Here is a 24367-nt window from a genome sequence, read left to right as displayed (position 1 = left end):
TACATTTCGCCCCGTACTTTGGACTTGTTTGGATTCACCTTGACTTGTAAACTCCAATGTATTTGTATGTGTTTTTCAAATTCCATTGTTTGACATGCTCAGACACCGTTTTGCATTGCCCTTCTGGTTTTAAGCGAGTAAATGCAACATTGGGCAGGAAGGGAACGTACATCCTGGGCAATTTCCAGTCGTCAGCAGCCCAGACCAGATCTTCCCAGTTCTATGGAAGGAAGCAGGACTCGGTTTTTCCATGCGTGTTGACTTCACAAAGTGTCCTTGCCACTCAGTTCAGCGGAAGCAGCTAAGGAGGCAGGCATGAGTTCTGCACTGACCTCTGGGTCAGCCTTTGTGTCTTAGAGGACCCTAACCGCCTGACTCTCCACTGCCCGGGCCACAGGAGGAAGGCTCCCTATCTCTTCGCAGAAACCTGCAAGTGGCTGCGTGGTCTCCTCAAGAGGGCCATAGCCTTTGGTTTCCTTCCGGAGCTGGTGTTCAGAAGAGGTGTCCGGGAGGAGCCTTGGAGCCTACAGATAGGCTGGCCGATTCAGCAGAAAAATGCTCTCCCCACTGCAGACTTGAAAGGCTGTGATGAAACTGTGTTGTGGGCAGTTACCGGTACTTCTCTCGGGACAGGGCATGGGACGTCATCATCATTTCCTTTCCCACCCCTCCCAGCCTTTTGGCCCCGTGCCCCCCTGGGTCCAAAGGTGAGAGGAGGAGCATAAAAACCCCAGAGCCTCAGAAGCTGCGCTCTTTCATCAGGGACTCTTTCCATCCTTGGCTTGGCTGCAGGATGAAGCCCCTGGCTGCCCTGAGGATCCAGGCTTTCTTCTGCTTCTGTGCCTGCCTCTCTGCCACATCCTTAGGTGAGAAACAAAGCTATCTGTTGTTGTTCCACAGCTTGGGAGAAGATCTTCTGGAGCCAAATCGGCCACCAGCCCAAGTTTCTGGAAAAGAGTGTTGTTGTTTTTTAGAGAGAGAGAGAGAGAGAGAGAGAGAGAGAGAGAGAGAGAGAGAGAATATAGGAAGCTGCCTTATACAATTTCAGACCTGTAGGTCCCTCTAGATCAGTGTTGTCCGCACTGACTGGCAGCAGCTTGCCAGGATTTCAGCCAGGGAGTCTTTCCCGACCCTACCTGCAGAAGCCAGGGATTGAACCTGCGACCTTCTACATGCAAGGCAGACACTCTGCCACTGTGTTACGGCCCTCCTCTGCTTCACTTGGAGATAAACTCCATCTAAGTCAGTGGGTGCTTGATCTGACGATAGCAGAGAGTCTTCTGTAGACATTCAAAGTCCAACCAAGGCTGTTCTGTAATATAAGTATTCAAGTTGGCATTGTTTTCTGCCCAGCGGTGATGCTCTAGCTAGGACAGAGGGGAGTGTGCCATGTTCTGGGGAGCTGCATGCCTGCTTTTAGGGATCCCGACTTCTAACTCCCCGAGCAAAGGAACCAGCTTCTGCTTTCAATCCCAGCCCAAGGAAATTATCCCTCTGGCCTTGTGCAGAGTGTTTCCCCAGGAACTGACTTCTCTTAAACAATAAAGCAAGCTTAAGGGGTCCTGGCTTCTGCTGGTTTTATACATTTTGTCCTGTTGCATTTGAATGTCTGAGGACTTGATGTTGTTTTTAATAGAGCTTATTATTGCTTTGCCGTTTGTACGCTTGGAAGGATTTGGGTCCTGCTCCCCAGGTAGCTGTTAGGGCAGTTCAGCCACTGCAAGAGCAGGATACCTTATGGGATGGGCCTTTGGCCTGATCCAGCTGCAAGGCCATCTAGCATTCTTAAGGAAAGGTAGGGATGTTGCTTACGAGAAGAACAGGAGCAGAGGTCCAAATTCAGAGGTACGACTTGATTGACACGGTTTCTTAGTTTGCAGAAAGTCCGTGTCCCGCTTTGCTCTGTTGCCAACCTTTGCTAAGCAGGGAGGGTGAGGGCAGGCAAGTATTCTGAGCATTATTCAAAACGGAGGAAAGTTGTGTTAGTCCAAATCATAAAGCAATAATGTAAAACCAAGCCCATATAATCATAATAATCATAAAATGGGCTAAGATCAGCAGGTGAACTCACAAGGTTCTCCCCACTCCTGGTTTTACTTTTGCAGAATTTGTGCTGTTTCTTTCTCAGAGAAGTTGCATCAATGCACAGAGCGTGTCCTGGAAACAAATTGCCCACTTCCTTCCAGTTGGTATCTTATGGTCCGGTCTGGTCTTGCTTAAAGAGGATGTTGGGCAAGATTTGCAAGGCATTGCTGATGCAGCTGAGAGCAGAGGCTACCGTTGTCACTCTCCCTGCACCTCCGCTGAGATGGTTCCTGTGTTATCTTCTGCAAATATCCACAAGAGGGTTGTGGAACAAACTGGGCCAAACGAGACTGTGCAGGAAATCAGTCAGCTGCTTTCAACACAATGCAAAGTTGCAAAGAACAGCTGACCCTCAAGAAAGGAAGTGTGTGGTGAGGGGACCAGCAGTCTGAGAGGACAACCCTGGTTGAGCCTCCTGCACTTTGACTGGGGCTCAGTTTGGGGGAAGCAAAATGTCATGGATGTGTGATGAGTGGATTCCTTATGTCCTTATGCACGCTGATCTGCTTCAGGTTCTGGGGACGTTGGCACAAACAAGGCTGGCCCAAAGTTGGTAGGTGGGAGGTCATAGACAAAGAACTGGAATGGGGGGGGGGGGCACCTGGCTGCATAGAAAAGGGATTGTGGGCAAGCAGAGCTTCCCTTGCTCATTCATGCTCCCCATTTGTTGTTATTTAGTCGTGTCCGACTCTTTGTGACCCCCTGGACCAGAGCACGCCAGGCACTCCTGTCTTCCACTGCCTCCCGCAGTTTGGTCAGACTCATGCTGGTAGCTTCGAGAACACTGTCCCACCATCTCGTCCTCTGTTGTCCCCTTCTCCTTGTGCCCTCCATCTTTCCCAACATCAGGATCTTTTCCAGGGAATCTTCTCTTCTCATGAGGTTGCCAAAGTAGAATCATAGAATCATAGAGTTGGAAGAGACCACAAGGGCCATCGAGTCCAACCCCCTGCCAAACAGGAAACACCAAGTACTGGAGCCTCAGCTTCAGGATCTGTCCTTCCAGTGAGCACTCAGGGCTGATTTCCTTCAGAATGGAGAGGTTTGATCTTCTTGCAGTCCATGGGACTCTCCAGAGTCTCCTGCTCCACCATAGTTTGGCTCAGTGTTCCATGCCAGCGGCACCAGGAAGGTAGGCAGAGAAGCAAGACTTCCTGAGGGATCATAGTGTGGGATCTGAAATCTGGTGTGTGTGTGTGTGTGTGTGTGTGTGTGTGTGTAGGAAAAGAAAGGGAAGGAATATGATTCTCTCTCTCCCTGCCCCCCCAAACTTTCCTTATGGATAATGAAGTTTTAATAACTGTCGTTTTAATTATTGGATATTCAACATGGTTTTATTGCATTTTAGGCTGCTATCTGTCCTTCGGTGAGGGAGAATGGGACAGAAATTGTCATTAAAAATAAATAAGTTATGCCCACACTCCCCTCCCCTGGATGAATGAGTCTGTGCATATCAGGCACTTTTTATAAACAACAAATGAGGATGCTCTGCCTATTTGATTCCTTTGCCTATCGCACAGCTCTCCGAAGCGAAGAGGCTCAATCAGTTACAAGGCGAACCCCTGATCAATGGGTGATTAATGAGCATGCAAGGGTTGTGAATGGGCAGGCTCTGTTTTGCTAGGAACCAGGCGGTTGATGCCTGTGACCTTTGCTCTTTGTGAGGTCAGGTCCCAACTGGATCTGTTGATCCCATGCAGCCTTGCTGATAAGAATTCCCTGGGCAATTCACAAGCCCCCTGCCTCCAAACTCAGGAAGCAAAGGCTGGTGGGGCAATTTTAGAATCTCATTTCCTAAGGCTTCAGAAGAACGTCAGGGCACAAAGATGGTGGTAGCCTTCCTTCCTTCTGAGTTCCTGGCATCTGGTGATAGACTGCCAACATCTGTGGAAGGTCGCTATCATACTCTAGCCACCGCTAGCTCACAGCTGTCCCAGTTAGTGGCTGCCCAAGACTGAGTGAGGAATGTCAATTGGGGTACTCTGGTCTTTGAAGAGGCCATTTCCTTTGGGGAAATTGCCTCAGGGGGCTTATCGTGTCCTTGTCAAATGAGCTGCTCCTTCCCAAATGTATACACAGCTCCGAGCTTCAAAGGGGGGAGAGCAGCAGCAGACTTTTGCAATCTTTTGTAATGCGACGCCCAGGGAGAGCCCAAAATTTGGTGCCCTCAAAGGAATCTTCTCAGTTATGGATCTTCTCAGTTTTGTGCCTCCTGGGCTTCGCACCCTGGTGGTTGCATTGCCCTCGCCACCCTAAACCTGGTGCTGGGGGAGAGGCATATCCTTGGTGTCAAGGTGCCAAGGAGATAAGACTCGTGGAGGGTTGAGTTGAAGTGTGGGATTTCGGAAGCAAAAACATGTGGGGAGGAGCTCAAGAGGTATAGAGACATTTCTGAAAAAGACTTCCCTAAGAGCCCTTGCGCTACTTCAAGTCCACTTGATTGGTTCCCTGCTCCACTTTCAGCTTCAAAATTTCTTATGAAATAATAATAATAATAATAATAATAATAATAATAATAATAATAATTTATTTAGATCCCGCCCATCTGGCTGAGTCAGTGGCGTAGCGTGGGGGTGCAGGGGGGGACGGCCGCACCGGGCGCAACATCTGGGGATTAGGGTTAGGGGGCGCAAATTACTTGCCTTGCCCCGGGTACTGACAACCCATGCTACGCCACTGGGCTGAGTTTCCCCAGCCACTCTGGGCAGCTCCCAATCAAGTGTTAAAAACAATACAGCATTAAATATTATAAACTTCCCTAAACAGGGCTGCCTTCAGATGTCTTTTAAAGATAAGATAGCTGCTTATTTCCTTCACATCTGGTGGGAGGGCAATCCACAGGGCAGGCGCTACTACTGAGAAGGCCCTGTGTCTGGTTCCCTGTAACCTTGCTTCTCACAATGAGGGAACCGCCAGAAGGCCCTCGGGGCTGGACCTCAGTGTCCGGGCTGAACGATGGGGGTGGAGACGCTCCTTCAGATTCCACAGTTGAATGCCTTAGGCCAGGCCTGAGGAACCTGTGCCCAGATGTGAGGGGATCTAACTCAGCCAGAATGGCAATGGCCAGGGGTGGCGGCAGCTGGAGTCTAAGAATATCTGGAGATCCACAATGTGCTTCACCCCTGTGTTAGGCAGAAGCTGAGTTTTTACTCAGACCAGCCAATCCAAAACACGAAGACATACAGAGCAGTAACTTTCTCCTCCCCTGGTTCTTCTAGAAGAGGAAAAGGACCCAGAATATTGGAACATGAAAGCCAAGCAGACCCTGGAATCAGCACTCAAGCTGACACCCATGAACCACCGAGCAAAGAACGTCATTCTCTTCCTAGGAGACGGTGAGTTTGCACATGGGTGTACAAGGCTGCGCACCCAGAGTGGGTCCGGGGGCAGATTTATAGGTGCACACAACTATGGGGCGTGGGTGGGTCTCCAAATCTGTGAAGCGAAAGCTAGTACACTTAGAGTTATGGACTAAGACCCAGGAGACCAGGCTTCCAATCCCCACTCGGCCATGAAGTTCCGTGAGTGACCTTTGGCGAATCACTGCCTCTCACCTGAGCCTACCTCACAAGGTTGCTGTGAGGATAAAAGGGGGAGAAGTGTGAATGCCACATTGAGCTCCTCAGAGGAAAGGTGGGAGAGAAATGTAATAATAAGGCCAAAGGCAAACGTTTAATTTTGGATCTTTTCCCAGTCCATATCTACACATTGCCACCAGAACCATTTTAATATTTTGTTGGAAGCTGCCCAGAGTGGCTGGGGAGGCCCAGCTAGATGGGCGGGAGTATAAATAAATTATTATTATTATTATTATTATTATTATTATTATTACTATTATTATTATTATTAGCTTTTGTGTGCATGCACACGAAAGCTCATACCAATAATAAACTTAGTTGGTCTCTAAGGTGCTACTGGAAGGAATTTTTTTTATTTTGTTATGACTATGGCAAACCAACACAGCTACCTACCTGTAACTATTCCTTTCTTTGATCGCAAGGTGCAGAGAGGGCTCTGGCCCTTTCGTTGTGTAGAAGGAGGCATTTCAAAAGGTGCAACTTTGCCGGACAAGTTAGGACAGCTGCTAAAAATCCCCCTTTCACACAACTGTTAAGTTTGCAGGAGCCACATTCTAGTTTGCATCTGCTGACCAGAAACCCTTCAGCATTTCTCTGATGATTAATAATAATTTAATAATATATTAATAATAATTTTACTATTTATACCCTGCCCATCTGACTGGGTTGCTCCAGCCATTCTGGGCAGCTTCCAACATATATAAAAACATAACAGAACATTAAACACTACAAAAAAAAAAGCTTTCCTAAACAGGACTGCCTTCAGATGGTTTGAGGGTCAAATATCCTCCAATATTTCTCCGATGACAATAGGGAAAAGCAGGACACTCTAGGATCAAATCAGAAACCAGGACAGCTTCTGTAAATCTGGGACTGTCCCTGGAAAATAGGAACACTTGGAAGGTCTGCTGCCACCCCAATTTCTCTCTCTCTCTCTCTCTCTCTCTCTCTCTCTCTCTCTCACACACACACACACACACACAATTCTACTATATATTCTTCAAAGTTGTTTGTCCGTTTGCTGTGCACCTGGGCACTTCTTTAGCTGTTGTAACCAAACTTTGTGCAATGCTCCCTGAGTTCAAGGAGCAAGTTTCCATCTCTGTTTGGACACAGTTGGACCCCGCTTTGAGTCAAAAAGGCACTCCGAACCTTTTGCTCAGCAATAGAGCATTTGCCTTTGCATGTGGAAGATGCCGGGGTGGCATCTCCAGGTGAGTTTGGAGAGACTCCCTGCCCGGAACTTTGGAGAGCTGCTTCCAGCCAGTGCAGACAACACTGAGCTAGATGGAGCAAGGGTCTGACTTGCTATAAGGCAGCCTCTTGTGTCCCTGGGATTCAAGTGCTTGAGTTCCAAAGGGAGCGTTTCCCCGGTCCCTGCTCCCTCTGGCTCAGCACCGCCAGTGAAGGTCCGCCTGGCAGGGGTCCAGCCGTCTCTCTCTCCTCTCTAAGGTGAGGCCCAGCCTCCGTCCTGCCGCTCTCCAGCTGCCCTTCATGAAGCTGATTTACATCCTTTGGCCGCTGCCTCTGGCGCCGTCAGAGAGCCGTCTCCGCATAACTCAACCCAGAGTTTGCGCAAAGTGGATTTTGGCAGGCGGACGAGCAGCCGCAGACCTCGCCAAGACCCACTCATCATCATCCCTCGCAGGTGGGAGGCTCTCTGGGTCACTGCAGGCCATTGACTGCCAGGTCGTTCCGCCCTCTGGCAGCTTATCTTAGATGGCAGGATGGGGGAGACTCCTGGATCGGAGGAGGGAGGCCAGGAGAGCCAAGCGCTGCGGAGACCTAAAGCTCCCAGTGGCCCATGCGCTTCCGTGCAGAAGCGAAAGGCTGTGCAGAGGGCACCGATTCCTGCACATTTCTTGTAACCCCCAACTTCTTCTGCATGCCTCCAGGTTATCTGAGGCCATCACAGGAGCATCCCAAGAGGCTGGCCCCTCCAGAACCTCTTTTCCAGGGACAGTCCTGGATTTACAGAAGCCGTTCCTGGTTTCTCTTTTGATCCCGGAATGTCCCGCTTTCCCTTAGGACGTCCCTTTTCTTATCAGAGTTATGCAACCCCTGAGCCAAGGAGATAAGTAACTATGCAACCTTTAGAAGACATGTGAAGGCAGCCCTGTTTAGGGAGCTTTTTAATGTGTAATGTTTTATAAGGTTTTTATATATGTTAGAAGTCGCCCAGAGTGGCTGGGGCAACACAGTCAGATGGGGGGGCATAATTAATTATTATTATTATTATTATTATTATTATTATTATACAGGACATCCCTATTTTCATCAGAGAGATGTTGAGGGGTATTCCCCTCTACCCATGTGGCGGTTGGTGGGTGGAAAATGAGACATTTATTGAGCAGTTTTAAAAAATAAAAAAATAAAGTACAGATTTCAATGTCCAGCGCTTTGACAAAACTCTCAGCAACAAAAAGACACGTAGTGGATTTTCTTCAATTAAATGCAACAGCTGCAATGTTATAAGACAGTTTTTACTTGCTGGAAAACCACAGTGGAATCCATGGCCTTGTAAGTTGCATGGGCTTATTATAGAGGTGTTTCCTTGTCTTAGCTCCACGTACAGTAGAAATTAATCCCTGCAATAAGGAAAAGGTATCTAAGCAGCAGTGTTATCAGAAGAGCAAAAGTAATATCATAGACACCGGCTTTGAGGAGGAACGAGGCCCTAGAGTCATCTGTCAGTGTCAGCAAATTCCTTCACACGTCTTGCCAGACATCTTGACTCTTACGACATCCTTGCAGCCAGGAGCCTCTTCACACTTACGTTTACTGCCCTGTGAGCTATCTTTCAATGTATTCAATCTGTAGGTTTATATGTCACAGCTGCCGATGTGACCCTTAGTATTTCACAAAGTGCTTCAAGGATTTCACATGTATTCTTGTAACCCTTAACACCAACCCTGTAATGTGGGCCAGGATTATCCCATTGACTCCCACATTTCTGCGATTGAGGGTGTCTTGCCTAAAGTCACCTAGCGGGTTCATAGCACAGGTGAGATCTGGAAAAGGGAACTGCTGATCTTTAGCTCAGCCTCTTAGTGGCGATGCTTTTATTTAAAAAGAAATAAGAAACTGAGTCTGGCACTCAATCCATTTACCCTTGCATTTAACACAGCGCCTGGTTCTGCTAAAACCGATTCATTTTAATGCTTGGCACTCACGGCTACAAACCACATCAAAGTCACAAAAATCATAGAACTGTAGAGTTGGAAGGGACCCCTAGGGTCATCCAGTCCAACCCCCCGCGATGCAGGAATCTCAGCTAAATAATGGACCAGCTAGTGTCATTAATGAGGGTGAAAGTTAATGATGTGCTTCTTTCTCTTCAGAGTTATTTAACACTTTCGTGTGCTTCTGTAACAGGGGGGGATATGAAATATGTCCCTTTCTTTCTGGCAAGGGCAAAGGCCACATTCGCTCCATACATTTAAAGCACCGTAGTACCATTTTTGCGCCCTTAGCAAACTATAGCTCCCAGGATCCTCTGGGAGAAACCACGACTGCTTAAACGGGTACCAAAATAGTAGGAAGTAGGCCCTGTGGAAGAATGTGCCTCCTATTGATCTCTCCAAAGGCAGGCGCTGAACCTGCTCCACCCCTTTGTTTAGCCCCTTGACAACTCTTCTAATGACCCTCCTTCTGCCCTTTCAGGCATGGGGGTGCCCACCATCACAGCCGCCCGAATCTACAAGGGCCAGCTGGCAGGAGGCTCCGGGGAAGAGAGCGTGCTGGCGATGGAGAGATTCCCCTACGTCGCCTTGTCCAAGGTGGGAGCCGGTGCCAAGGAAGAGAGTGTCTCTGCACGCTGCTGCGTTCACCCTCAGCCAGTTCCCTAGGAGGGCCCGGTCTGCCTATTTTCCAAGGCCTCCCTCCCATCAAGCCTTTACCTGGGATTTTCTCCCAGGTAAGTGTGCCTAGGAATTGCAGCCTTAGCTCACAGTATCATAGGGCTGCCGAGTCGGAAGGGACCCCAGGGGTCATCTAGCCCAGCCCTCTGCAATGCAGGAATCTCAGCTCAAGCATCCCTGACAGATGGCCATCCAGCCTCTGCTTAAAAGCCTCCAAGGTAGGAGAGTCCACCTCCTTCCAAGGTCACACCTGGAGTGTGACCACACCCTGACCACACCTGGAGTCCTGTGTCCTGTGTTCTGGGCTCCACAATTGAAAGAGGATGTTGACAAGCTGGAAGGTGTGCAGAGGAGGGTGACCAAGATGGTCAGGAAACCAAGCCTGATGAGGAACGGTTGAAGCAGCTGGGTATGTTTAGCCTGGAAAAGAGCAGACTGGGAGGAGATATGAGAGCCATCTTTAAATATCTAAAGAGCTGTCACATGAAAGAGGGAAGGAGCTTGTTTTCTCCTGCTCCAAAGGGTAGGACTCTGGTGGGTTTTCCTTCCTTGGCATTTTTAAAGCAGAGGTTGGATGGACATCTGTCGTGTCCAATCTAGTTGAGATTCCTGCATTGCAGGGGGTGGGACTAGATGACCCTCGAGTTCCCTTCCAACTCTATAATTCTATGATCCAATGAACAGTCATGGAGCATCCTGGGAATTGTAGTTTAAAGGTGCTGGCCTAATTGAGCTGCAATTCCCAGCATCCTTAACAAAGTCATATCCTCCTGGACAGCTGCTAAGCATCCCTTTCCTGTAACATTTCTCAGGATGAGCTCCTGGCCCCTTGCTAGACGGCCGCCTGCCAGTCTTCTGCCAGGCCTCCCTGAATCGCAGCATCTCTCCATTTCTATCTGCAGACATACAATGTGGACCGGCAGGTGCCTGACAGTGCTGGAACTGCCACTGCCTACCTGTGCGGGGTGAAGGCCAATGCTAAAACCCTGGGCCTGAGTGCTCGTGCCACCTTGGGCCAATGCAACACCACCTTTGGCAACGAAGTCCACTCTGTGCTGCATCGGGCAACATTGTCAGGTAGGAGCTGAGGGAAAGAGGGAGACATTGTGGGTCAGATGGGGGGGGCATTGACAAAGATCAGCCTTTCTCCAGGACTGGAAGCTCTTCTCCATGTAGTAGCAATTATTATTATTATTATTATTATTATTATTATTATTATTATTATTAATTATTCCCTGCCCATCTGGGGCAAAATAAAAGCCACTCTGGGTGGCTCCCAACAGAATATTCAAAACACCATAAAACACGGGGGAGAGAAAATTGATTTGATTTCCCAGATACAGGAACCGAAAAGCAACTGCCCTCTAAAACCTGCATTTCTCTGAATTTTGCAATGTAGCTCTTCACACAGAAAAGCGTGTATATTATTGGAAAGCAGGCATAAACTCCTCCCTGCTGGAATGCTGGTCCAACTCGCTGCTTATTTAGCTTTCCCATTTCCACGCCTTTCCCAATGACCCTCCTATGAAGGAGACAGATGACAAGAGTCTCTTTTAAAGGCCTGTTGGGTCACACGGCAGGACTACTCCCTGCCACTTTAAACCCCTCAAAGGTTATCTCTCCTCGATGTCTGACTGTCAAGAGCGCATGCAGGAGCCAAGCCCTGTGACCAGTAGGGCTTTGCAGGACTGGGGCCTTCCTAAGTTTGTTCTGGAGAGGCAAGGCGCGGCCGCACAGGTGAGGCCGACTGGTAACTCACAGCACCTGGTGGCAAGAGCTGGGAAGGGATATAAGGTCAGCATTTCCCTTCGGCTCTTTGCCACAGCAACATGTTTCTTGCCTTGCTGCGTTTGGCTCATTGACCCCTTGCTTCCTGACTCTTTGACTCTTGGCTTCCTGGCTTCTGGACTCCCGTTCCTGATCCCACCCCGCCATCTTGCCCCGGTCCCAACGTCCCCAGCCGGGCCTTCGATCACCTGTGAACCGGATCATAACACTGACTCAATGCATGCTGGCATGCCAATGGATACATCGCTCTTTCCAAAATGGCAGTTTAGAAGTGTAAAATTGTAGAGTTGGAAGGTACCCGTAGTCCTGCAATGCAGGAATCTCAGCTACAGCATCCATGAGAGATGGCCATCCGACCTCTGCTGATCAGCCTCCAAGGAAGGGGAGTCCACCACCTCCCGAGGGAGACGGCTCTGCTGTTGAGGTGGGGTGAAGCACAAGAGACGGCGCCCCAACCGGCAGCAGTGGGGATGGTGGGGAGGGTGGAGGGCGAGCCCCATTCCTATTCCCCTCTTTCCAAGCCTGCCTCCCACATGCCCTCTCCTCCTCACAGGGAAGTCTGTGGGGATCGTGACCACCACCCGTGTGCAGCATGCCTCTCCGGCTGCCGCCTATGCCCACTCGGCCAGCCGCGAGTGGTACGGCGACGTCAACATGTCGAAGGAGGCCGCCAGCCAAGGCTGCAAGGACATCGCCTACCAACTGGTGCACAACACAGACATCAACGTGAGTGGCTGCTCCAGGCAGGCCGGGGAGAATCATTCAGGGGCCTGGCCGGAGCAATGATAGAGTCATAGAATTGTAGAGCTGGAAGGGACCCTAAGGTTTCATGTCATAATAATAATGATGATGATGATGATGATGATGATATATACTCGGAGTCGAGAGTGGATTTCATGCTCTTTATTCATCTCATAGTGGTGAGGAGGAATGTCTGCTTTGTATACATTATTTACACAATGGGCCCCACATGATTGGCTAATTCCGGGATTCTCCTGTAGGCCAATCAGGCTGAGGATTCACTTCCACCTGGAGCTGGATTGGGTGGCTCCTGTGGACCAATCAGACTGCTGTATTCTGGATCCTATTGTTCTAGGACCAATCAGACTGCTGCATTTGGGATCCTATTCAACTCAGTACATAACAAATAATAATTTCTTATTTGTACCCCGCCCATCTGGCTGTGTTTCCCCAGTCACTCTGGGCAGCTTCCAACAAAGATTTAAAATACCGGTACATCCAAATGTCACACATTAAAAACATCCCTAAACAGGGCTGCCTTCTAAATGTCAGGTAGTTTTTTATCTCTTTGACATCTGATGGGAGGGCGTTCCACAGGGCGGGCGCCACTACCGAGAAGGCCCTTCTCCAACCCCCTGCAATGCGGGATGAAAATTCTGAAGAAAAATAACTCTGTGACTATGAAATGCAGTAGAGGTATGAGATGGTCAGAACCCTTCGAACTTGAAGCATGGGAAGTCCCCTTAAACAATTTATAATTTGGCAGAATATTTGGATTATTTGATATGTATATGTATAATTTGGAATAGCTAATGTGATTTGATTGGATTCTTAGAATGGAAAATTTAATAAAAATGAATTTTAAAAAAAGAAAAAGAAAAATAACTCTGGCGAGGTGGAGATGAACAGTGACATTGCCTTCTTCACATTGGCAGGTGATTCTCGGAGGAGGGCGGAAATTCATGATGCCTAGGAACATGAGCGACCCAGAGCATCCGAAACAGAATGGGACCAGGAAGGATGGCCTGAACCTCATTGAAATGTGGTTGAGCAACAGGATGGTAATGGGAACTGGGGAAGGGCTGGGAGTCCAGCGGGATGGAGTGGGGGGCAGGGGGCAGGGGGAGAAAACCCTGGTTGTGGCTTAGAGAAAACATTCACTCCTCCTCTCCTCGAACTCTTTCCATTTCAAGCCTGTAACCAAGAACTACTGCCTGCTTTCTTCTTCCTCCCTCCCAATCTCGTTTTCCTTTTGTGCTGTTCCTTTTAGATTTTAAGCCTGAAGGCAGAATCTGTCTTATTGCTGAGCTTTGTATGCCACTCTGGGAGCCTTTGTTGGGCTGAAGAATAGGGCAAACATGCTTTAAATGGTAATCATAACAACAATGGGAATATATCCACTTTTTGTCCCTGTTTAATGCAGCCTCCCCTGTCCTCTAGATGTTCTGGACTGCAGCTCATATCAGTGGGAGTTGTAGTTCAAGACATTAAGAGGGCACTGGGTGCAAGAAGGCTGGTGTAATGAATATGCTGTTGATTCCTGGCATTTATGAACCCAATATTTATTTCTAGGGAGCTCAGTATGTCTGGAATAAAACAGGCCTGGCCTCCGTCAATGAAAACACTACCAACCATCTTATGGGTAAGAGTACTATGGGGGTTTCCTGTTTCTCTCCTACTGGTCAGAGGAAGGGGGCAAACTTTTCCTGATTCCTGACACCCCGCAAGGGAATGTGAACTGTGCAGGCAGAGATTGTGTTTGGATACAGATAAACAGCAGACAAGATGAGCCACGAAGTTGGAATCTAGACACATATAAAAAAACACCGCGGAAATGCTTTTTTAAAAAAACGTTTTGAAAAATATATTGAAGTTGCCATTAGCTCACCATTGCCATCTAGTGTCACATTTCTATAATGCACATGAAACACACTTAAAACGTTATATTTGCAGCTGCATAGCTGAGTCCTAATTGAGTGTACTCTGCCTTTATTCAGCACATAGCTGTCAACTTTTCCCTTTTCTTGCGAGGAATCCTATTCGGAATAAGGGAATTTCCCTTTAAAAATGGGAAATGTTGACAGCTATGATTCAGCATTTTATGCCCCATTGCCCCTTAGGAACATTACTTTTCAAATGTTTTTAATATTTGATGTTTTATTATGTTTTTATATGCGCTGGAAGCCGCTCAGAGTGGCTGGGGAATCTCAGCCAGATGGGCAGGGTATACAGTCGTACCTTGTTTTGCGATAGGGATCCATTCCGGAGTCCCGGCGGCTAGCCGAAATGGACGCAGGGCAAAGCGCCGCAACTGCGCAAGCGCGCAGAGTGTTTTGCGCTTCTGCGCATGCACAAAGCATGATTTAGTGCTTCTGCGCATGCGTGAGCGGCAAACCCGGAAGTAACTCGTTCTGGTACTTCCGGGTTTGCCATGGACGTTCGCCGGAATGGACACTAGACAAGGCGGATGTTCATAGAGGTATTACTGTAAATGATAACATCATCATCATCATCATCATTATCATTATTATTACTTTAGGGTTTCACACCCCCAAAGTTATTTGTAGGAAGGAAAAGATGAGTCATAGGAGAAATGATAGATAAAACTTTGCATGGTATGGAGAAAGTGGGGGGGGGGAGCTTTTATCCCTTTCCCATAATATGGGGACTCTTGGACAATGAAGCTGAATGTTGGAAATAACAACAACAACAACAACAACAACAACAACAACAACAACAACTTGTATCCCGCCCATCTGACTGTGTTGCCCCAGCCACTCTGAGCAGCTTCCAGCACATATAAAAACATAACAAAACATTAAACATTAAAAACTTCCCTATACCGGGCTGCCTTCTGTATAGTTCTTTATCTCCTTAACATCTGATAGGAGGGCGTTCTACAGGGCGGGCACCACCACCGAGAAGGCCTGGTTCCATGTAACCTCACCTCTCGCAGCGAGTGAATCGCCAGAAGGCCCTCGGAGCTGGACCTCAGTCCACAACCCATAGGGTGTGTCCACACTCCCACTTGTCCTGTGCTGAGAGCACTAAATCAAAACAAACACCAATCTGGAGAAAACCCAATTGGCATTTGCTACGATTCAGCGGTAAACAGCAGGTTTCCCTGGGGGGAAATGGTGGGACAAGCCGAATCTTGATTGAGCCCATAGTTGAACTATGGAACTCCCTGCCACAAGATGCGGTGATGGCCGCTAACTCAGATGGTTTCAAAAGTGGATTAGTCAGATTCATGCAGGGTAAGGCTATCAATGGCTACTAGCCACAAGGGAAATGTCCAAGCCCACTGTTGGAGGCAGAATCTGCCTAAATGTCAGCAGCTGGGAATCTCAAGGGTGGAGAGAACTGCTGTTTGTGCTCAGGTCCTGCCTGCAGGCTTCCCAAAGGTGTCCTTTCATTAATTTCCCACTCAATCAACATTAAACTGAAATTTCCTCAAGGCGGGGAATCTTCTCTCTCTCTCTCTCTCTCTCTCTCTCTCTCTCTCTCTCTCTGCACTTGTTTCTCTCCCTAATAAATTTCTCTCTGCAGCCGCCATCCCCATTAACGCCCACTCTCAAAAAAGAACAAAAAACCGCAGAGCAATTTTTCCAACCTAATTCATGGGCAGTAGTAGCCAGGGGTGAAGAGAAGCCATGGACCATATCAAAGGGGATGCCCCATCCCTAATGTAAAATAATAGCAATAGTATTATTATTAATATTAATAATATTAATAATTTGCATTTATTTTAAATTTATTAAATTTGCATACTACTCTCCATCTGAAAATACCAGGGTGAAGGAGCCCAGGAAAGGAGTGCTAGCTTGGTCATACAACTATGGGTGTTTTGTGGGTTTTGTGGGTGTTTGGCCCTTTCATGGGGAATTTTGTGGGTGCTCAGGCAACCAGGGCCCCAGGGAGTTGACACCTATGGCCCAGGGTGACAAATGCACCGTGTGTGTGTGTGTGTGTGTGTGTGTGTGTGTGTGTGTATTCTTAAAACGGTGAGCAACAATCACCTTCTCCTAGCCCATTATTTGAGGGTTTCCAGGAACATTGTCTTTCACCCATCAAAACGCTTGGGTATTAACTATTTGAATTGGAATACAAAAAAGGGAGGTGTGAGGAAGTCAGGAAAATAAGTAAATGAACTGTAAGATATAGAAAGAGGGATTTGATTTTAATTGTTTTTGGGTTTTTTTCTAGCTTTTTTAGTGTTTGTATTTCTTGTGTTTTCTTTTTATCCTTTTTGTAATTTCTTTCTTGTGAAAATGTTAATAAATATTATTTTTTTAAAAAAACAAAACGCCTGGGTAAACAGGAATGTTTTCAGATTCCTCCCAAGACTCGATCATTAGAGAGACAGTTTCTCTTCACCCAGGGAAGGAATTGCACAAACGGGGAGCCACCATCGAAAAGGCCCCGCCAGGAGCAAATGCCAACTGGGCCCACGCACCAATCTGAATAGCCAATGATAATGAAAACGTAATGTTCCCTCGTCTCAGTCAGGCTCCTGCCACGGCGACGCTCACTTTCTCTGATCCAATCGCTAGGTCTCTTTGAGCCGCACGACATGGCGTACGAGCTGGATCGCGACAACAACACGGACCCCTCCATTGTGGAGATGACGGAGAAGGCTATACGGATCCTGCGCAGGAACCCCAACGGCTTCTTCCTCTTTGTGGAAGATGAGTATCCTCTGCTTCTCCCATCTTGAAAGGGGCAGCAGAGAACCCCAGAGATGATATGGCGACTACTGTGCTCTGTGAGGGAACCAGCACTGGCTCCCATCTGAACCGCGGAGGGACTGGCAGGCCTCATGTTGGCTAGCGCAGCGAACCTGTGCAACTCTGGCTTGCAGCTTGAGGCTGACGTGACTGGGTGGTCCTCCGAGGAAACAAAATGGTTCCCTCCGCTTAGAAAATGAGCACTTCAGGCAGGGTATGCTAGAGACAGGAGCTGCCAATCTGTGGGCACTTTTTTCGAATTTTGAGAGAGTGCTAGGGCAGGCAGTCACAAAATGGCTGCCATGGAGGGCCTGTGGAATAGTATAAAGTGGCAGCTGTGAGGCAGAACACAAGATAGCCGGCATGCAGAGCAGGTGGCATAGCACAAGATGGCCGCCATACAGAGCATGTGGCATAGCACAAGATGGCTGCCATACAGAGCAGGTGGCATAGCACAAGATGGCCGTCATACAGAACAAGTGGCATAGCACAAGATGGCCGCCATACAGAACAAGTGGCGTAGCACAAGATGGCTGCCATACAGAACAGGTGGCATAGCACAAGATGGCTGCCATACAGAGCAGGTGGCATAGCACAAGATGGCCGCCATACAGAGCAGGTGGCATAGCACAAGATGGCCGCCATATAGAGCATGTGTCAGAACACAAGATGGCAGCCAAACAGAACAGAACATGTGGCAGAACACAAAACTAGAGAGACAACCAGCCTGACCACCTTATGCTTACTATGGGATGTCAGATATTTCCTGCTGTTCCTGACATACAGAGTTCACACCCTGCTGCTCCTGCTGCCTAATAGCAACAGGGAACATTGTTTGGTACCAGGAAAAATATACCACAGCGTTCTCATTCCACTTCATAGGTTACCTGCACATTTTACCTCATAACTTTCTTTCTGGGAGGGCTAGAGGATGACTTTTTGAAAATGAACGCTCAGAGACCGGGTCACCTGCTCTGGGTGGGGCAGCACTGGAAGCCTTGACGGGTGCCAGGCTGCCCATGAGCCCTGGCTTGGCGACACCTGCGCTAGAACCTTTCTCCCTGACACCCTACTTTTCATGTTTGGGGGAATGTTCGGTCATGAGCCTGAAACAGTGGGGTTGGTGTCTCTTGCGGGGAGAAAAAGGTCTGGATATGTTGCCTTTTTCTCGTTTACGAGGCAGGATTGACCACGGGCATCACAAGGGCAGAGCCAAGTTGGCCCTGAGCGAGACTGTGATGATGGACCGGGCCGTGGAGAGAGCCGTGGAGCTGACCGACGCCTCAGAGACTCTCATGGTGGTCACAGCTGACCACTCGCACGTCTTCACCTTAGGCGGCAACACACCACGGGGCAACAACATCTTTGGTGAGAATAAGTTTCCAGGCTCTTTGAAGAGCGAGACTTTGCTCCCTATCTCAGAGGCAAGGGGCAATGCAGAGCAGTGGCGTAGCGTGGGTTGTCAGCACCCGGGGCAAGGCAAATAATTTGCGCCCCCTAACCTGTGGATTTGCGCCCCCTAACCCGTGGATTTGCGCCCCCTAACCCTAACCCCTAGATGTTGCGGCCGGTGCGGCCGGCCCCCCCTGCACCCCCCACGCTACGCCACTGATGCAGAGAAGCTTTTCCACCTCTTCTGGAAGTCTTAGTCTCAAAATACTCTGAGCCACCAGGCTGAGAATTCATAGAATTCATAGAATTCAATGGATTGAGGTTGAATCCTGGCAAGACAGAAGTACTGTTCTTGGGGGACAGGGGGTGGGCTGGTGTGTCATCCTGAATGGGGTAATTGTGCCCCTGAAGAACCGGGTGCGCAGCCTGGGAGTCATTTTGGACTCACAGCTGTCCATGGAGGTGCAGGTCAATTCTGTGTCCAGGGCAGCTGTCTACCAACCCCATCTGGTACGCAGGATGAGACCCTCCCTGCCCACAGACTGTCTTGCCAGAGTGGTGCATGTTCTGGTTATCTCCCGCTTGGACTACTGCCATGCGCTCTACATCAGGCTACCTTTGAAGGTGACCCGGAAGCTGCAACTAATCCAGAATGTGGCAGCTAGGCTAGTGACTGGGAGCGGCCGCCGAGACCATATAACACCGGTCCTGAAAGATCTTCATTGGCTCCCAGTACATTTCTGAGCACAATTCAAAGTGTTGGTGCTGACCTTTAAAGCCCTAAATGGCCTCAGTCCGTATACCTGAAGGAGCGTGTCCACCCCCATTGTTCTGCCCGGACACTGAGGTCCAGCACCAAGGGCATTCTGGCGGTTCCCTCACTGCGAGAAGTGAGGTTACAGGGAACCAGGCAGAGGGCCTTCTTGGTAGTGGCGCCCACCCTGTGGAATGCCCTCTTAGCAGATGTCAAGGCAATAAACAACTATTTCACTTTTAAAAGACAACTGAAGGTGGCCCGGTTTAGGGAAGTTTTTATTGTTTGATGTTTTATTGTGTTTTTAATATTCGGATGGAAGCCGCCCAGAGTGGCTGGGGAATCCCAGCCAGATGCGCGGGGTATAAATAATAAATTATTATTAATAGAATCGTAGAACTGTTGAGTTGGAAGGGGCCTCAGGGTCATCTAGTCCAACCCCCTGCAATGCAAGAATTCTCGTGGGTGTGAAATGCCCTAGCAATCACATAGCTTCTGAGAAACAGAACTGCCCTTTTTGAAACTTGAAAGCAAATTTCTAGCCCATATGATTTCCCAGGAGGGGGAAAACATCCCAGAAGGACCCAGTTTCTGTTAAGCCTTTTCAGCTAATGGCTTGTGTAAGAGACTGGATTTTAGGACACAGATAAAAACATAAGGAAGGAGGCGAAAGGCCCCTCCAGCACAATTCCCAGGGTGGTTTGAGAATCGTAGAATCATAGAAGTGTAGGGATCCCCAACGGTCATCTAGTCCAACCCCCTGCAATGCAGGAATCTCAACTAAAGTTTCCATGACAGATGGCCATCCATTTTTTTCCGAGGAAGGAGAGTCCGCCACCTCCCATGGCAATCTGTTCCATAGTTAAATGGCTTTTAGCGTTAAAAAATTCTTCCTGGTGTTTAATCAGAATCTCCCTTCTCTAGAGCAGGAGAAAGCAATAAGCCCCTCCTCACAGGGAACTTGGGAAATTGTAGCTCTATGAGGCGGAGTAAGGGTATCCTATCAACTCCTAGCACCATTAATGAACTACAGGTCCCAGAATTCCATGGGGGAAGCCACCATGGCTGTTTAATGCGGTTCAAATCCCTGCGACGGGGTGAGCTCCCGTTGCTCAGTCCCTGCTCCTGCCAACCTAGCAGTTCAGAAGCACGTCAAAGTGCAAGTAGATAAATAGATACCACTCCAGCGGGAAGGTAAACGACGTTTCCAGGCGCTGCTCTGGTTCACAACTCCAGAGTCATCCGCAACTGGACCTAATGGTCAGGGGTCCCTTTACCTTTTCCTCAGATCTGGAAGCCTCTCCTTCTGAGGAAGGAGAGTTGACTAAGATTAGCTAATCCAGAATATTTGCATTTTAAAAAAATGGTGAGGGACAAACAGATCTCCAGGTCTTTTGGATTACAACTCCCATTAACCCAGCATCATACAGCTGTTGGTAATTGTAGTTCAAAACATCTGGGGGGCACCTGGTTTGGGGTGGGGGCTGAAATAAATGCACATTTATTTATCCGGCCAGCCTGAGACCCTCCTTCCATTGATTCCACTCTGCTGTAAGTGTGTCTGACTCTGGTCAGGTCAGAGCCAGCACTGAGCATCATCTGTGCTTCTTCACAGGCCTGGCACCCAAGCAAGCAAAAGACAAGCGGGCATTCACCAGTATCCTCTATGGGAACGGACCTGGGTACAAGCTCAGGAATGGCAGCCGCCCAGATGTCAGCTCCGATGCTATCGGTATGCAGAGCTTTTGGATGCGGAGCTCAGGAGAACCACCTCCGCTTATGGACTGAGGGGCTGAAAAAAGAGGGGGCGGCCTGGGAAGGGGGGTGCCGATGAAAGCAAGGGTGTTCAAGGCGGGTGTGCAAGGATAGGAAGGGTGGTAGTGTCATAGCAGGGCAGAAGCTGAAAAAGGTTCCTAGAAGTTAAGGCGTGTGGGATGGGGAAGATGCAACTGGGTAACATGGGGGTGGTCTGTGTGCAAGGGGAGATGCGACAAAGGAGGGGGGAGAAGTGAAAACAGGTGCAGAATAGGAGAAACTGGGACTCCTTCTTGACTGGGAAGACAAGAAAAGGGTTTGGTAGCAAGCTGAAAATGCAGGTGAAAGCAGGTTCCGCCTGCCAGTATATACAGAGAAAACACGGATCCCACTTCTGACACCAGTGTTACAGAGGTTGCACGCCACTGTTGAGCAGTGCACAAGATTCCAGTGGATTCCAGGTGCCCACCTGTGGTTGTGTTTCCATTGGGAATTCAGGCACGTCAGAGACTGTAGTGTTTAAAGATATATGGTTTATTTTACACCTATATACACCTAGAAGGGGTGTGGAACATTATACCACAAGGGTCTCTCAATGCCCCTCTCATAGCTTCAGCAAGCTTGGGTCCAAAGCACAGTCAGTCATGGCTCCCAGTCTCTCGGTGCAGCCTCTTCCACCCACGAAGTTCTGCTCACGTCCTTTTTTTGTTCTCAGAAACTCCTTTAGATTTCAAAAAGGACACATTTTCCTGTGACAGAACCAGGGGGGAAGGACAGTTTGTTATGCCTCAGTACCTGGCTCGCCGTTGTTCCTTAATGGCTCTGCACTTAGCTAGCCTGGTCAGGCTGGTTTGCATAAGCTAGTCCAGGGTTTCCCAAACTTGGGTCTCCAGCTGTTTTTGGACTACAACGCCCATCATCCCTAGCTAGCAGGGCCAGTGTTATATCCGCATTTGCCAACACCATTTCTTGCATTGGCTGAGTGTGGATTCAAACACGGATCATTTTATTGCACCTTTCCTCACATCCTGGGCCTCGGAGCCAAGCCCTCTGAGGACTGACCCACAGCCTGAGTTTCTGCAAGCAACCATCCCTGCCCCTAGAGCAGCCATCAATGCTTACTGTTTTGAATTCCATTTGCGCTGTTATTTTCCTTAGCAGGTCGTACAAATAATGCTTTTGATAGGGTAGGGGGCATTGGGGATGAGCTTATGCAACAGAAATTTGGGTGCCACTATAGTGGCATACCGTGGGGGTGCTGGAGGGCCGTTGCCCCGTGTGCATTTTCCAAGGGGGTGTAACCAGACACCCCCACTATAGCTCCCTCATCGAGGGAAGCTGCAGCCGGGCTGGCCTTCGGGGCTGGGGCATGGGCACATCAGGTGCTCAGATGCATGAGCTCCATCAGCCCTGTTGTGGCCAAGGGAGCTTGTTTCTCCTTTGGCGCATGGGGATACTGCAGTGGGCTCCTTCACCCTCCATGCCCCACTCCCGATAAGCCGCATCTCCCGATAAACCCCCTGGGTGCCATGGGCTCACGCAGTGCCACCGAGCCACTGTCCAAAAGTCTAGACTGACCTCCTGCCTCTCGCCCATCCAGAGGACAAGGACTACCGGCAGCAGGCAGCTGTGCCCCTGGAAACCGAGACCCACGGCGGAGAGGACGTGGCCATCATGGCACAGGGACCCATGGCCCATCTCTTCCACGGCATCCAGGAGCAGAACTACATCGCCCATGTCCTGGCCTATGCAGGCTGCATCAAGCCATATGACAGGCACCCCGACTGCCCTGAGCAGGTCCGGACTGAAGGTTTTGGATCACCTGGCCTGGGTGTCTCACATCGCCCCTCCTCGCTACCCCTCTTTGCACTCTGGGCGTGCCTTTTCTTGCTGATGATGTGACACTGAAAGACACACACACACACACACACACACACACACACTACTGGAAAGCTCATTTTCAAAAGACCTCTGGGCATCACCTGGGAGGTCCTAGAAAATCCTTGGCTTCCCCGGACATTCCCAAAGGGACATCAGTCTCGTTCATTCATTTGTTTGGCTTCATTGCATACAACTGTATATTAATGGATGATGATGCTGTCTTTAGCCTCAGCTTTCAAAGAATAAAGCATGGTGTTGTTTTCTTTATACCTGTAATTAATTATTATTATTATTATTATTATTATTATTATTATTATTACCTTTATTGTCCATGTACAACCTGTGTACAAGGAAAATAACCGAGCCTCCCTCTCCCCCACACAAACACTCAATCTCATTGCACTCTGTGTGCTTGTCACACAACACACCAACCACTACTGCCTTTTCCTGTCAGAGTACAGTGGTACCTCTGGTTGCGAACGGGATCCGTTCCTGAGACCCGTTTGCAACCTGAAAAGAATGTAACACGCGTCTGCGTGTGCGCAGGTCACAATTTGCTGCTTCTGCGCATGACGTCATTTTGCGTGTCTGCACATGCGCGAGCGGCGTAACCCGGAAGTAACCTGTTCCGTTACTTCCGGGTCGCCACAGGTCACGACCTGAAGCAAACGGAACATGAGGTATGACTGTATTCCCTCTGAGGATCCTTTTTCCTGTCAACACCGTGTGGGACTGTGTCTTGATTATTTTTTAACGGCGTTATGCAGTTCAGAACCTGAGAGCATATACTCTTGGCTCTCCTCAGCTCTACCACCTGTCAGAACGAACTCTCCTGACAGAAATCCCCCTCACAGACCCCATGAATCGCTCTTATACAGTCTCTCACTCCCCTTGTTATGTACTGAGTTGAATAGTATCCAAAATGCAGCAGTCTGATTGGTCCTAGAACAATAGGATTCAGAATGCAGTAGTCTGATTGGTCCTAGAACAATAGGATTCAGAATGCAGCAGTCTGATTGGTCCTAGAACAATAGGGTCCAGAATGCAGCAGTCTGATTGGTCCACAGGAGCCACCCAATCCAGCTCCAGGTGGAAGCAAATCCGCAACCTGATTGGCCTACAGGAGAATCCCGGAATTAGCCAATCACGTGGGTCCCATTGTGTAAATAATGTATATAAAGCAGACATTCTGGGGGAACTTCCATACCTCCTCACCACTATGAGCTGAATAAAGAGCATGAAATCCATTCTCGAGTATATTTCACCCCTCCAACTGCCTCCCTTGGAACTCTGGCCAATCAGGAGCTCTTGCTAGTTAACTGTTTGCTGGCAGGGGGGAAAAACACTCTGTGACTCTACCTGCTCAGTAAACAAACTTTTCTGTTGGGGTGGGGGTCAAAGTCAATTTCAAAGATTAAAGAACCTTAAGAAGGGAAAGTGGGGGTGGGGCAAGGGTGAGGCTTGAAATGGCTGGTCCACCATTACTGTCAAGACAAGATGGGGGAGAATCATAAAAGTTTGGAAGAAGGAAAGACAAGTTACCTTGGCTAATAGGAGCTGTTCAAGATATTAAAGGTAAAGGTAAAGGGACCCCTGACCATTAGGTCCAGTTGTGGCTGACTCTGGGGTTGCGGCGCTCATCTTGCTTTATTGGCCGAGGGAGCCGGCATACAGCTTCTGGGTCATGTGGCCAGCACATGGTCATGTGGTCATGTGGCCAGCACGGGTCATGTGGCCAGCACATGTGGTGAACCAGAGCAGTGCACAGAAATGCCGTTTAGCTTCCCGCCGGAGTGGTATCTATTT

The 24367-nt window shown here is 48.9% G+C and overlaps 1 protein-coding gene across 1 annotated transcript; it reads left to right on the top strand.

The window, feature by feature from the left end:
- The first annotated feature begins 408 nt into the window (after positions 1 to 408).
- On the top strand, positions 409 to 22828 carry LOC310844885 (alkaline phosphatase-like). The gene is made up of 11 exons (XM_083739619.1): positions 409 to 866; positions 5304 to 5420; positions 9327 to 9442; positions 10426 to 10600; positions 11865 to 12037; positions 12988 to 13113; positions 13625 to 13694; positions 16606 to 16740; positions 17956 to 18147; positions 20541 to 20657; positions 22281 to 22828. Exons 1-11 carry the CDS (start codon positions 794 to 796, stop codon positions 22580 to 22582), a joined length of 1596 nt encoding a protein of 531 aa, XP_083595745.1. The 5' UTR covers positions 409 to 793; the 3' UTR covers positions 22583 to 22828.
- The last annotated feature ends 1539 nt before the right edge of the window (positions 22829 to 24367 follow it).

The sequence above is a fragment of the Podarcis gaigeae genome, assembly GCF_964106915.1.
Source record: "Podarcis gaigeae genome assembly, chromosome: 5".
Taxonomy (NCBI): domain Eukaryota; kingdom Metazoa; phylum Chordata; class Lepidosauria; order Squamata; family Lacertidae; genus Podarcis; species Podarcis gaigeae.
The sequence above is the reverse complement of the archived record's forward strand: the minus strand, read 5'-3'. Positions and strand labels throughout refer to the sequence as shown.

Excerpts from the sequence above, each read along its gene's own strand:
- LOC310844885 (XM_083739619.1), top strand. The coding sequence starts at position 794 with ATGAAGCCCCTGGCTGCCCTGAGGATCCAGGCTTTCTTCTGCTTCTGT. Across the intron at positions 5,421-9,326 it reads CATTCTCTTCCTAGGAGACG|GCATGGGGGTGCCCACCATC; the intron begins GTGAGTTTGCAC and ends CTGCCCTTTCAG. Across the intron at positions 20,658-22,280 it reads TGTCAGCTCCGATGCTATCG|AGGACAAGGACTACCGGCAG; the intron begins GTATGCAGAGCT and ends TCGCCCATCCAG.